Below are 15,634 nucleotides of genomic sequence, written 5' to 3'. Positions count from 1 at the left end.
GCCACCACCACCCTACCCATTTTTTTTTTTTTAAGTCAGAATCTCTACATCAGTAGTCTATACTTGCCAAGAATGTGTACCCCTTTCATTTCATTCTTTTGAGTGACAGAATTATAGATCTGTGCTGCCATGTCAGCCTTTATCATGTCAGTTATTTTGTCATAGTGATATAAAACTGAGTAGCCATCTCTTAAAGATAATTTTAGGAAACAGGAACAACCCCTTCAATAATTTCTTAATGTTTTGAGGTATTTTCTATAGGAGTGCTGTTGGAGAATTTTGTTTAAATAATGTATATGTGTTTTTCTTCATTCAGTAGGAATGAGAAAAGACAGAGCAGAATACAAGCTGTTTTTCTGCCAAGGAAAACTGATAGTGTTGTTCTTAGCCAAGGACAGAGCATTACAGTCTTTATATCTTTTAAGGTGTCTTCAGTAGTTCTGCCTGCTTAGGGAAGGAGGTAGAGGAGATTGAAATGATTAACTTACAGGGACATGAAACAAGAACAAAACAAGAGGATATTTTATTTTCTGAAGTCATAATGAAGGCTTGAAAATTCAGACTAAATTTGTAGTGATACCAATTTTCAGGACTCTTGATTATTTTTATAAACCTAATACTTGTGTTAAACTATAATAATACACATTTATATGTATATTTATATATTTATAATATAATATATTTATATATAAGCTATATATAAATATTATATATAAATATGTTTATATTTATATATAAGCTATACCTTTGAGATAATATCAGTGAATTTTGTATTTACTAGTACAGTAATTTTGCATACTCATTAATTCCATGAATTTTTATGATCTCAAAGGATGTGAGCTTAGTACTGGGCGCCACTAGAGAAAGACATAGTGCAAACCTGGTCAGAGGCATCCTGTAGTATATTTAATCAAGATGATTGCCTTAGGCAGCTGGCAGACATGGTGCTCCAGTGAGCAGAGATGAAACTGGTTTGTTTGGGGAAATTTATACATATGCTTTATATAACTTTTATTTTACCTTGAGCTTCAAAACCCCTTGACATTCTGAAAAGTTTTTGTATTGGGAGAATATCACAATGATGTTGACCCTGTTTAAAGAACTCCTTCCCAATTTCTGCTATTGTGGAGCATATTATTTAATAGGACATATGCAACTATAGTATCACTACAACCATCATACTGTTGCAGTAGCTTGCCTTGACTTAGCCTATAATGGGTTAATGTTGGTCCATTATGTCTTTCAGATCTTTAGGTATAACCAGTGAATTCAGTTTGTTACTGGTATATACATATTAAAATTTTTAAAGATGAAATAGTTTATAAATGTTTCTAAACTAAAGATTCAGGCCAAGGTGATGACTCAGCAGGCAAAAGTGCTTGCTGGGCAAGGCTGATGACTTGAGTTCCATCCCTGGAATTCAGAGTGGAATTAATGAACTAAAACTCCCTAAATTGTTTTGACCTACACATTTGCACATGGCATGCTCACAGGTGTGTATGGATAACAGGCATGCTAAGTAAAATAAAAATAATTAAAACCTATAATAAGCCCTGAAATTTGTGTCATAATTTTAAAATTGGTAGGCCTGAGAAGTGTCCACTCTGCATTTTTGCCATATGGCTTTGTTGCTCAAGTGAACTAATACTTTCCTTCCATTATTAAAAAGTATTCTGCTCTATTACTTTGGGCCATTATACTTACATGCTCTCCAAGATGTAGCTCCAATGTCACTCCTTAGAAAGTGTGAGGCTAGCCAGGTGGTGGTGGTGCACACCTTTGATCCCAGCACTCAGGAGGCAAAGATAGGCGGATCTCTATGAGTTCTAGGCCATCTTGGTTTACAGAGCTGGTTCTAGGAAAGCCAAGGCTACACAGAAAAACCTGTCTCCAAAAAAAAAAAGTGTGAGACTATCCTTTTAAAGAACTTTATCACCCAACATTATCATACAGTCTGAAATTGTTTCATTTATTATATGAATGAGAAGAAGCTTGCAAATCCAAGGCTATTATGTAATGTATTTACTGGCCTTTTTTTTTTTTTTTAAAGCACTATTTTAGAAATGCACATAGGTAACATATATCCTCAACATTTCTTATGATTTTGAATGAGTACTTTAGGGATATTATTTAGAAACACAATATTTGTAGATATAATCCAGTTAATTAACATAAGGTTGTTGTCATTGTTTTAGTTTATTTATTTATTTTTTAACTCTTTGGGGGCCCATTACTCAGCTCTCAAATAAATACATGAATTTTTAGTCTTTCTTATGAATGCTCAGCCTCAGCTTTCCTTATTTCCAGCAGATTTTCTAACTTAAACTATCCTGTTTCTCTTTGACTACCATTTGTCTCTGGTCTTTTCTTTATTCTGTATTCTTCCCTCCTTATACCATTGCTGGTTGTGTGGCTGAGTGGCTGTCCCCTGGTGTCCCCCTCTCCTTCCTTTCTCTCTCTTCTTCCGAGCCTAGATGTCGTCTCCAATTTATTTTCTGGTCCTGGCATCCCCGCCTATTTCTCTCTCCTGCCTAGCTACTGGCCTTTCAGCTCTCTTTATTAGACCAACCAGGTGTTTTAGACAGGCAGAGTTGACACAGATTTATAGTGTTAAAAAATGCAACTTAAAAGATTGCAACACATCTTTGCATGTTAAACAAGTATTCCACAGCATAACAAAATGTAACACATCTTAAACTAATGATCCACCACAGGTAGTAGTTACTTAGTCCCAAGCCTGTGTGGTTGCTGACCTTTTATGAAGCAAAAACAATGGAACCATGTGAGGACACAGAGTGAAGACAGCAGTGCCCTGACACGAGGAGGATAGCTGTGAAGCTGGAAGCCTGTATTGGCCCTAGCAGGAAGGCAGTGTATTTCTGTTTCAGGGAGATCTAGAGGCTTCAGAGGGTTCTTGCTAACACCTTGTCTTTATTCCTCCTGAATTACAAGCTAATACATTTCTATCATTCAAAAGCAGTCTTGTTTGGTACTTTGTTATGGAAAGCTTTGGGAAATTAAGGAATGAGCTGGAAAAACAAAGCATAAAATATAAAAAGCTCATTTTTTCATTGCTCTTTAATTTAGAATAATCTAATCAATCATTTATTTCTGTTCAGCCAGTTTTATGGTCTAAACATAATTTTGGTAGGGTTTATACTCAAATACATTTATTTAAACTTAAATCCCAAATAATAATGAATGCCTATCTATATTATTATAATTTCTAAGTTGGATTAATAAGAGATTTGAGTGAATTTCTTTACTTTCTGTCACAGATCCAGGTATTACCTTCCTGCAGACATTGGAATTTTGTTTTTAGCCTGCTTTGGCCTTCATCTTATATATCATGTCAGATTTTTCTCTTGTCTTTACTTCTCATTTGTTCTGTTCTTCCTTTTTTATTATTTTGAATTTGACTTCTGATTTAGTGTTTTATCAAGATTTGAATGTATCCCATTAGTGCTTTTTGCCTTTTCTATATTTCTTACAGAGTTGTTCGAGGATTCAAAGTTGGGGGTTCCTCAGACCCAATTCATCTTTGCCAATAGGCAGTAGTGAATGCCATAATCCTGCAGCTAGAGTATAAATGTCCATAAATACTCTAAGTTCAGATGGTGTTCAGGCAACATTTTGGGTAAGAAATTGAGAAGCTGTAGTAGAAATGCATTTTCAGAGATTAGTTATTATGTAAAGCTTTGGGAAATAGTCTTTAGACATGTCTTATTGTTTGCTTTCAGTTTTTGTAGTCTGATTCCATCCTTGGGTTGTGGAGTGGTATGTGTGTATAAAGTTACATGTGGAGGATTTACTAAAATTTCTTCCTCCATTTTGGTATCTCTCTTGTCTCAGCCCTTGCTTTAACTCTTTGTAAACCCTACTTGATCTTTCTTTGAGTGTCATTGATTTAGCTGTTCCCACAATTACAGGGAAAGCATCTCTTAACTGTCTTATATTTCAAAGTGTACTTTCACACACAAATGCGATGTGTTTATGGGGCTTGATGTTTTGATGCACGCTAGCAAATCAGGGTAATTAACATATTCGTCACCTTAAGTATTACAGTTTTATTATGGTGATAACATTCAAAATCCTTCAAGCTATTTTGAAATTTTCAATACATTACTGTTAACTATAGTTACTCTACTGTTCTGTACATGGTGTATGTTTACCACATTTAATATATGGACACCTCTATGGACAATTAGTTGAATTTAGATATCTTTTTGGCATACTAATTTCATTTACTTTGATATATGCTCAGTGGATGGCTAGATTGTATAGCAATTTGGTTTTTAATTCTGGTGTATGTGTGCACTGTAGTTTTCCATTACTATACTAGTTTATAGCTCCACCTTATTCTTTCCTCTCTCTACATTCCTGCTAGCCTGCCTTCTTTCTTTCCTTCCTTCCTTCCTTCCTTCCTTCCTTCCTTCCTTCCTTCCTTCCTTCCTTCTTCCCTTTCTCCCTTTCCCCCTTTCTCCCTTCCTTCCTTCTTTCCAGCTATTATCACTAAAATGATCTGGTAGTTTAGATTCATATTTCTCTCTTGAGTAGCACATTTAGTGTTTTGTTTTGTTTTTATTCAGAAGATGTTTAAGAAGTTTCATTTATAATGATTATAACAGTGAATGAAATGGGAAAAATTATCTGCCCCCCAGAAAGTTTATTCATTTTTAAAAATCACAGCAATTATTCTGTTAACAAGAAAACTAAAACAAGATAGATTGCATAAATCTTTCCACAGATCTTAAAAAAGAATTGCTGTCTTACCTGTCATTTTCCTTCTTCAATTATTCAAAATTGTATAAAGATTGGTGAGTTTAGTAGGTTTTTTTTTTTTAATGCCTTTACAATGTTAACTAAAGTAGATTTTTAAATTTTGGAAACAAAAAATAATAGTGTTTGATTTTAAACTGACTGTGTCTAATTATCGAGCTAAAACATGGCAAGAAAAACCTTGATGGTTCTATGAGTCAGTAGTTATCCATAAAGAGGAGTTATAAATCTAAACTACAATAACTTTTTATTGTAGTTACCCACTGACCCATATCAGAAGTTCTAACTTAATAATTTATGTTGACAAATAGGGCTGCTATTATTATTTAGATTTGTGATTTGTTAAATATGAAGAGTGAACTCCCCCCACACACATTTCTTATTCTTTCAAGATTCTTCCTGACTTTTGTTAATTTATTTCTCTGAGTTAGTTTATTTCTACATTTTGTTCATTGGTCATTTTGGGTGTTTTTGATTTCTGATTATACTGATATGTATTAACTCTCTGGCTTTTTTTTCTTTTACTTTTTTTTTTTTAAATTTTTTTTTTGTTTGTGTCTTCTGGAAATGTTTGGAATGTTTGTCTCATATGTACACTGTTTGAGATTCTTTAAGGATTTTTTTTTTAATGAAAATGGGCCATTCATTCATATATGTATGTATTTTGTGATGGTTTTAGTTAAAAACTAGGCATCCTAAGAATATTTTAATTCCATGAATTATTCTTCTCCCTTGTATAGTTTTGATGATAATGTCTATTGAAGGTTATACCTTTTTTAAAAACAAAGATTGTCTTTTATGTGATCAAATATTAATCTTAATCACTAAATAAGTAATATGATCATTTTCACTAAACAACTTGAAACCAAAATAAAAAAGAAAGGGAAACCTTGTGACACAATTGTAGTACGTCTGACTCCAAAATAAAAAAAGACAAGGTGTTGTTTGCACATTGGTTTATTAACCAACGTATTTTTTTCTGTGTCCTGTTCACTTGAGGGTCTGCTTTTATCTTCACATTTTATGTAGCACAAGCTTTAGCAATAATCAGGAGGTGCAAGTGTATTGGCACTCAGCTCTGGCCATATCAGCTGCTCCTTTCATAGGCTTGCCTATTTCTTAATTAATAAATTATGGTTTGGTTTTTCAAGACAGATTTTCTCCATGTAACAACTCAGGACACCCTGGGACTCATTTTGTTGACCATAGTAGCAGAGAAAGGCATGTGCCACCATTGCCCAGCGGTCGAATTTTTGTCTAAGAAAATGTATCTGCATAGTCAAATAAATATTTGTCAATAATAAACTATAAAGAAATATATTAAAATTTTGTACTCATGAACTTTTACCATTTTTAATATAAAATTAAGTTTACATGCTGGGATAGATTTTTATTTTTGCATATTGAATTAAATTTTAGCTGAACTTCTGATTGAGAGATTAGAGCATCTTTTATAATTGCCAATTCTGAGAAATCAACTTCACAGGGATACATAGTACAGAATAGGAGGATGTTCAGGGCCATTTAAAAAGTAGCTGGAAATTCTGCCTTAATCCAAAGCCAAAATTCAATTAATGACTTTTAAAACTAAATTCAAGTCAGCAACTCAAAGCAAATTTTCAAATTCAGACATAATTGAAGCTCAAGGTACACTGATTCGATACTTACAATGAGGAATGATGGATGTCAAGAAAAGATTAAATGTCTGTTTTCTTTAAGTAAGCCATTATGTTTTCATGAGTAGAAAATATGTATGAACGGCCAAAAAAAAAAAAAAAATGCAGTTCATAACAATTACAGTCTAGAGTCTGTGCCAAGTTGTTTCAGATAGTATTGGCATTGCATGCCATGATGGCAGTCCATTATTGTATGTTCAGAGCCAAGGCTACATTGAAGTTATACAGTACAAACAGAAATCCCTCAGATATATGTTATGATTTTGAATTAATTTTTGGTTATTAAATATTCAAAAACTTTCAACTGTTGCCAAATTTTTCATAACACATATTTAGTTATTTGCCATAGTTTAAGAAGTTGGGTTGTACTTTCTCTTATCCCATGCAGCTGTGTTTTGATATATTTAAATCCTTTGAATAGATACTAGTTGTGGGAAGCTCTTCAAAATACATAGCTATCATTTTTCAAAACAAGGTCTTTTGTCTTTTCCTTATACCAGCAACTGCACCAAGAAATGGTTTGGCCATCCCTCCCACCCCCTCCTTGCTACACACACACACACACACACACACACACACTTACTTTATACACACACACACACTTTATATTTTATTTTTTGAAACAGGGTTTCTGTCCTGGGATTCACGCTGAAGATCAGGCTGACCTCAAAGTCACAGATGCCTGCCTGCCTCTGCCTCCTGAATGTTGGGATTAAAGGTGTGCACTGCCACCTCCTGGCTCTCTGTCTTGTTCTTAGATCTGTGTGGTCCTTCCTTCCTTCCTTCCTTCCTTCCTTCCTTCCTTCCTTCCTTCCTTCCTTCCTTCCTCCACCCCCCCCTCCCTCCCTCCCTAAATCAGACTTTTCTTTCAGTGTTAAGTTTACAGTGAATTTGTGGAGAAAGTACAGGAAACTATTGTTAAGTACCTTATGTCTACACATGCTCCACTTTCCCTACATGTGTCTCCCTACAAGTGTCTCCTCAGAGTGGTATACTTCTTACAATTGTTGATTCTGTTGTATTGATACATGCCATTGCCATTAACATCCACAGTCTGCTCTCCACTAAGTTGATATTAAATGTCATATGGGTTTTGACAAATGTGTATGACATTTAACCGCTATTGAGAAGTGTTTCACTGCGCTAAAATCTCTCTCTGCTCTGCCTGGTCTTTTCATGTGCACTCTCTGATTTCTAACAATCATCAGTCACCATAGTTTTACCTTCGCAAGAATGTTACACAGAGTTCTGTAATATGCAGCCTTTTCAGGTGGCTTCTTTTTATTAATTTCATTTCATGATTTAGTAGATCAATTTTGGGGGGGGGCAACAAATATGTGGATACTGAAGCTGGTTTATCAACTCACCTAAAAAACTTCTTGGATGCTTCCCAGTTTGAATACTTAGGAATAAAGGAAGAATAAATATCCTTGTCTAAGCTTCTTTTATGATGTAGGATTTGAGCTACTTTGGGCAAATGTTAAATAGTGTGAACATAGTTGCTGTTTATTGACGTATCTTGATATATTCATTTTATTTAAAAATAATTTTCTTTTTTTTTTTAAATTAACAGGCGAGCCTTTGATACTGCATAACAAGTTAGAAATATATAGAAATTTCTGTATTGTGGAATAACCTCTCCAGCAATGATAACTTCAGAGTTACCAGTGTTGCAGTAAGTATTATAATCTTCTTTTTCTTTTAAAGAAACATGAGTAGAACATTACGTTTTGATAAGATATATCACAATGTGTTCTGTTACTAAAACAATATATTTGAAATCTGAATATGTGATTGCTTTGCCTGTCCCTGACATTGGAATGTCAGCATGTTTTCTGATATTTAACAGGTCAGATATTAATGTTATTATATCAAGAGTCAGCTGTTAACAGCCCTCATGTGGCATGTTGTTTTGGTAATTAAATTGGATCAGAGCTGTACTCATTTCCTACATACTGAGTCTAGTTTCTTTGTGTTATTTGCTGTGATAGTAACTGTATTGTCTGCAAACCCCAAATTATTTGGTCTCCCTATTTAAAAGAAAACATTTATTAATCTTTGTGATATATTGCACTTTTTCTGTACACTAATTGTTTTAATTCATTTCTTTCATTAAAATTCCTTCTTTTATATTAAGATTGTGATTACTGAGGCATTCTGGTTTCTAGGAGAATCTAAGGGAATACCAGTTGGTGTGTGAGTGTGACACATCATTAGATTTGTTGTATTGTTGAACAGACTTAGAGTTGGAGATTGTTATAGAATTTCTAGAAAATGTCACAGGCATATGCAGATATTGTTTTTTTATCATTTGCATCCAGATGTAAATTGAGAATCCATATACTTTGATCTATTTGATAATGATAATTTAACTACAATAAAAGACTTATCATTTATGCAGTTATTTATTTGGTTATAGTTTAGTTACAAACATCTTTGTTCTGGAAGTTTTAAGACACAAAGTGTTCTATGTGTATTTGCTTGTTTGACAGATCAGTAATACTTTATATAATTTGTGACTAGGAGATAAAATTTAATTAATTTCTATTTGCTTGCGCCATTCCTTTTTACTCTTTCTTTTGGATGTAATACTGAGTTTAAGGATCCCTGCAGAATCTTTTCTTTCTTTGCTTTGTTAAGAACTCTTGTTCTCACTCATCCAGCTTATTATCTATTGATGCTTTTTTTTTTGTATAAATGTCTGTGGCGATAACATTGTTTATAATAATAAAGCTTACCTGGAGATCAGAATACAAAGCTAGCCATAGCCATAGAGGCCAGGCAGTGGTGGTACACACCTTTAATCTCAGCACCTAGAAGACAGAGGCAGATAGATGTAACTCTGTGAGTTCAAAGCCACTCTGAGCTACATGAGAGTGAATCAGTCTAAAAGAGAAATAGAACACAGAGTTTATGTCCTTAATCCCAGCTCTAGAGAGGTATATAAGAGGAGCAGGGTCTCAGAGCTGGCATTCAATCTTAGGGAATTAGTCTCCAGCCACATTGAAGACAAGATTGCCCCAGCCTTGGAAGAGGTAAGAGCTCCCCGGTGACTTAGCTGCTTTGCTTTTCAGATCTTCAGCCTGAACCCTAGTATTTGTCTCTGGGTTTATATTATTCTGCTGCAGGTGTCTGGCAAAACTCCCATGAGTCTTTAAAATTAGGATAGATGTCCCCCTGTACTCTTAAATTTTCATTATTTTCTTAGCATCATATTTCACATAATGTTCTTACCACTTCCTAAAATAATAAGCTTTTTATCATATTGTTATATTCCATGCTTGTAACATACTTACTGGATATTAATAACTGATAAAATTTAAAACAGACTTACTTGAATATATTTGTTAAGAGATTGTAGTGTTAATATTTAGTAGTAGGAATTGTAACTGATAAATTACACAAAATTGTAAATCTGTAATATTTGTATGGGTACTGCATAGTAATCTTTGAGAGCAGGGTGAATGAACTTTAGTTGAATAAGCCACCTGGAGAGGATATTTTTGTCTGAGATTAATAAACCTTTTGAGAGTGTATACTTGTCTTTGACCTTTATGGTTATATTTACTTTATTGTTTTGCTTAAACTACTCATCTATCTAGTTATGTACCCTGTTGTGCTAACTTTGTGTCAATGATAAACATGCCTGAACTAATCAACTTAAAAGGATCTGCCTGTATGACCTCTATAACTGTGGTAAGGCAGTTTATCGTAGTAGGCAGTACAGGATGAAGCAACCTGCTTACTTAATAATTTCTGAGAATAAAGAGAAAGGGAAAGGGATTGCAGTCCCAGAATCCCCTTCATTGATATGCCTTTATTAGGCCTTACTTCTTAAAGATTTCACCTCACTCATTAGTGCCATAGGTTGGTAACCACATCTTTTAAGTTATCAGATGTTGGGAGACACTCAAATTACATAATAATTCTTCTGTCTGTACATGCTCAGGCCCATCCATCCATCCATCCCTCTCTTCCCTCCCTCCCTCCCTCCCTCCCTAATTTAATTTTTACATTGCAATCCCAGTTACTCCTCCCTCCTCTTCCCTCTCACCCCTTCTCCCATCCCCTCCTCAGAGGCCACAGCTGCGCCATGATTTGTGGATTTGTGCATCTGTTTCCATCAGTTTCTGGAAGAGGGTTCTAGCTTCTCTGGGGTTGTGGATTGTAGGCTGGATATCTTTTACTTTATGTCTAGTGTCCACTTATGAGAGAGTACATATTATATATGACTTTCTGGTTTTGGGTTACCTTACTCAGCATGTTTTCTTTTTTCTAGTTCTGTCCATTTGCCTTTGAATTTTAGGATCTCACTGTTTCATTTTTTTTCCTATTTTTTTGTTTGTTTTATTTTGTTTTTTTCTTTTCTTTTGAGACAGGGTTTCTCTGTGTAGCTTTGGAACTTATCCTGGCACTCACTCTGTATGTAGCCCAGGCTGGCCTCGAACTCAAAAGATCTCCCTGCCTCTGCCTCCTGAGTGCTGGGATTAAAGGTGTGTGCCACCACCGCCCAGCTGATGTCAATTGTTTCTTACTGCTGAGTAGTACACATTTTCTTTATTCATTCTGCAGTTGAGGGGCATCTAGGTTGTTTCTAAGTTCTAGCGATTACAAACAATGTTGCTGTGAACATAGTTGAGCAAATGTCCTTGTGGTGTGACTGTGCCTCCTTTGGGTATATGGCCAACAGTGGTATTGCAGGGTCTTGAGGTAGGTTGATACCTAATTTTCTAAGAAATTACCATACTAATTTCCACAGTGGCTATACAAGTTTGCACTCCCACCAGCAATGGAGGATGTTCCTTTTCTCCATATCCTCTCCAGCATAAGCTGTCATTGCTGTTTTTGATCTTAGCCATTCTGAAAGGTGCAAGATGGAATTTCAGAGTGATTTTGATTTGCATTTCCATGATGACTAAGGATGTTGAGCATTTCCTTAAGTATCTTTCCGACGTTTGCAGTTGTTCTTTTGAGAATTTTCTGTTTAGATTAGTACTCCATTTATAAATTGGATTATTTGGTAGTTTGATGTTGAGTTGTTTGAGATCTTTGTATATTTTGAAGATCAGCCCTCTGTCAAATGTGGGGTTGGTGATGATCATTTTTTTTTCTGTTTCCCGTTTTGCCTTGCTGACCATCTTCTTGGCTTCACAGAAGCTTCTCTGTTTCAGGAGGTCCCATTTATTAATTGTTGCTCTTAGTGTCTGTGCTACTGGTGTTTTATTGAGGAAGTGGTCTCCTGTGCCAGTGAGTTCAGATGTATTTTCCACTTTCTCTTCTATGAGATTCAGTGTGGATGGAGTTATATTGAGATCTTTGATCCATTTGGCTTGAGTTTTATGCATGGTTGTAGATATGTATTTATTTGCATTCTTTTACACGTTATACCAGCCCTATTTGTTTTAATATGTTTTCTTTTTTCCATTGTATATTTTTAGCTTCTTTGTCAAAAATTAGGTGTTCATAGGTGCATGGGTTGATATCAGGGTCTTTAATTCTGGTCTGTTTTTATGCCAACACCAAGCTGTTTTTATTACTATAACTCTGTAGTAGAGCTTGAGGTCAGGGATGGTGATGCCCCCAGATGATCCTTCATTGTACAGGGTGGTTTTGGCTTTCCCAGGTTTTCTGTTTTTCCATAAGAAATTGAGGTTTTTTCAAGGTCTGAAGAATTGTTGTGGAATTTTAATAGGGATTGCATTGAATCTGTAGATTGCTTTTGGTAGGATTGCCATTTTTACTATGTTGATCCTGCCTATCCAAGAGCATAGGAAGTCTTTCCATTGTCTGATATATTCTTTAATTTCTTTCTTTAAAGACTTGAAGTTGTTGTCATACAGGCCTTTTCACTTGTTTGATTTGTGTTACCACAAGATATTTTATGGTATTTGTGACTATTATAAAGGGTGATGTTTCTCTGATTTCATTCTCAACCCATTTGTCATGTGTATATAGGAGGGCTACTGATTTATTTATTTATTTATTTATTTATTTATTTATTTATAGCTGATCTCGTATCCTACTCCATTACTGAAGGTATTTATCAATTGTAGGAGTTCTCTGGAAGATTTTTTGGGGTCACTTATATAATTATCATATCATCAGCCAATAGCGAGAGTTTGCCTTCTTTTCCAATTTGTATCCCCTTGATCTCCTTTTGTTGTCTTATTGCTCTAGATGGATCTTTGAGTACTTTGTTGAACAGATATGGAGAGAGTGGACGCCTTGTATTGTTCCTGATTTCAATGGGATTGCTTTGAGTTTCTCTCCATTTGGTTTGCTGTTGGCTGTTGGGTTACTGTATATTGCCTTTATTATGTTTAGGTATGTTCTTTGTATCCCCAGTCTCTCCAAAACCTTTATCATGAAGGGGTCTTGAAATTTTTAGAAGGCTTTTTCAGCATCTCATGAGATGATCTTTTTTTTTTTTTTGGTTTTTTGAGATAGTGTTTCTCTGTATTGCTTTGGAGCCTGTCCTGGAACTAAGTCTGTAGACAAGGCTGGTCTCAAACTCACAGAGATCCACCTGTCTCTGCCCTCCCAAGTGATGAGATTAAAAGCGTGCACCACCATCGCCTGGCTTATTGAGTATTTTTGTATCTATGTTCATGAGGGAAATTGATTTGTAATTCTCTTAGCTGTGTCTTTGTGTATTTTAAGTAACAGGGTAACTGCATCCTTGTAAAAAGAGTTTGGCAATGTTCCTTTGGTTTCTATTGAGGAGTATTGGTATTAGTTCTTCTTTGAACATCTGGTAGAATTCTGCACTGAATCCATCTGGGCCACTCAGGCCCATCTTATAATTCCTTTCCAGTAGCTTGCAGAGGTTTTCCTGTTCCCAAATCACCCTCATCTAGATTCAAAATCACTTAGATATAAGACAATCAGTTGTAAGTCTAAAATCATGTTTCCCTATTTCTAAAGCATACAGAAAATCTCTGTTCCCAAAGAGACAAATAGGAAAGCAAAAAGAGAAATTAAACCAAATCAGGACTAAAACCCAGCAGTAAAACATTAAAATCTTGTAGTGCAATTCAGAGCACATGGTGTTATGAACCTCAAACAGCTTGGATGATGCTGTCTTTGTGGCCATTCTTTTGTACTGATTTTGTGGGACTTGGAACTGCTTCTGTGCTCTGGCATTTCTGACTTTATGCCATCTCTATTATAGCTTCTGCCTCATCCTCACATCTTCCCTCACCATCTTGCCAGTGATTTCTTACAAGCATTAGGAACCTGATACACTCAGTCTTGCCATTCTGTCATTCTTTTGAAATCTTCATGGAAGCCTCCATGAGTTTTGACCTCACTTTTGCATGCCAGCAAATCCAGCGTTGTATGAATGATGACAGGGTCTGCCACCAATGCAACTGCACTCAATCAGTTTCCTAAGTGGCCCTCTGTAAGTTGAACAGAGTGAATGGAGTCTTCTCAAAGAAATGTTTCTCTAGGTTCTTGTCATGCCTCTGTAGGTGCGATGGTTGAGGTCTTGCTGATTCCTGAGATGCAGTAAGGCACTTTTTGCCATGCTCTTTTTTTTTTTTTTTTTTTTTTTCCCCCCACGGAAGCTCCATGTTTTTCACATCCTTTCTGTTCTGTAGTGTTTGGCTCTCAATTATTATTGTAAGTTTGGCCAAAAGAAGCTAACAATTTACATGCTTCTTCCTTGGTGCTTGACTGCCTTTATTTCCTCTGCCATAGGAAGTGTTTTATTTTAATTTTTTAAAATTCAAGCTTATATTTATTTGTGTAGTAATAGAGATTAAAAAGTGAGAGAATAGGAAAGACAGAAGTCCATCATACAAATTAACCATACTGTTTTGTTTACTTAATTAAATAGTATAATTGCTGATGAATTTGTTTATCTTCCGTGTTGTTAATTATTAAGTAATGTAAAAGTATTTTCAGTTACTATATAATAATTCTATAATTGTCTATCTCTGGATTTAGTATGTAAAACAGACTCATGCCTTATTGTCTTTACATTTATAGGTATTAATTAATGAACCACAAATCTGTAGTTACAGAGGCCCTGAAGGAAAGATTGGGTATATTTTATCATTTTGAGGAGTTGAGGCAGTACTAGGAATTGAACTTAGGTCCTCACACATGCTAAACAAGCATTGTACTACTGAGCACCACTCCTAGCATTAACTTTAACTTCTTTATTTAATAATTTTTCTGAGAAAAAGATAGTTGAACTGTGGTTTGAAGTGGGAAGCATGCCTGGAGAAGCATGGAGGCGTGCATTAGTTCTCGACTGAGTAATGGCATTCTCAAAGACCCTTAGTAGGAGCAAGCATGGTATATTGAGACACCTGATAGAAAGCCTTTCTATAAATTCTGTTTTTATGTTTGAAAATTGAGTTACATGAAATTACACTTGTGAGTAGAGAGAAAATAACAATCATAGGAGACCTCCAAGTCATGTTAAGAATTGTATCCCTCTTCTCTAGCAATGGGAAACTAAGATTTCAGGGGGAGGGTGAAAAGAACATAATAAGATACATGTAATTAAAAAATAACTGAATACAATGTAGTAATTACAGGAGTAGAGGGCCAGCACTAGCAAGATGTGTTAGGAAGAATGTAGTATCTAGGCCAAATGCTAAATTGAATGGTGAAAATGATTTTATGAGTTATAGTCTGATTTTATAAACTTCTAGCTGATGTCTCATTTTTTTTTTTTTTTTTTTTTTTTTTTGTAAATGAGAATGTGGACCATTTATAGAGATTTTGAAAAGTAGCTGTTCAGAATTTGAATTCATACATCATTGACCCAGTATTTCCTTTGTATCCATCACAAAGAGAGACTATGGTATGTAATGTGACTGACTTACTTATTTGGATAATTTTGGGTACTTTTTCAATAGGGCAATACTACAGTTACCTGAGTAGTCACTGATAGAAGAATATTTTTAAAACTTCTGCATGTCTTATGTTATACCTTTATGGAGGGAGCTCCAAGTATTGTATTAGTAGTTTGGAATATATTCATCCTGGCCAGCCTTTAAAACTGGAACACACACATACAAACATATTGAAATATATGGATATATATTGTACGTACATACACACATAGAAAATATTTTAGTAGGATTTGATTCTTTTTTTTTTAATTGATTTTCTTGACACAAGGTTTCTCTGTACAGCCCTAGCTGTTCTGGAACTCACTTTAT

The 15,634-nt window shown here is 34.9% G+C and overlaps 1 protein-coding gene across 4 annotated transcripts in view; it reads left to right on the top strand.

Moving 5' to 3' along the window:
* Positions 1-15,634, top strand: part of Stag1 (stromal antigen 1) — a 277,794-nt gene that overhangs the window by 45,692 nt on the left and 216,468 nt on the right. For all 4 annotated transcript variants that reach the window (XM_051206323.1, XM_051206308.1, XM_051206316.1 and 1 more), the window contains exon 2: positions 8,029-8,130. In XM_051206323.1, the coding sequence (XP_051062280.1) occupies positions 8,102-8,130 (29 nt within the window). In that variant the 5' untranslated portion in view covers positions 8,029-8,101. The remainder of the gene's footprint in view (positions 1-8,028; positions 8,131-15,634) is intronic.

This window comes from Phodopus roborovskii, unplaced genomic scaffold (genome assembly GCF_943737965.1).
Source record: "Phodopus roborovskii unplaced genomic scaffold, PHOROB, whole genome shotgun sequence".
Classification (NCBI taxonomy): Eukaryota; Metazoa; Chordata; class Mammalia; order Rodentia; family Cricetidae; genus Phodopus; species Phodopus roborovskii.
This window is presented reverse-complemented; position numbering and strand designations above follow the sequence as displayed.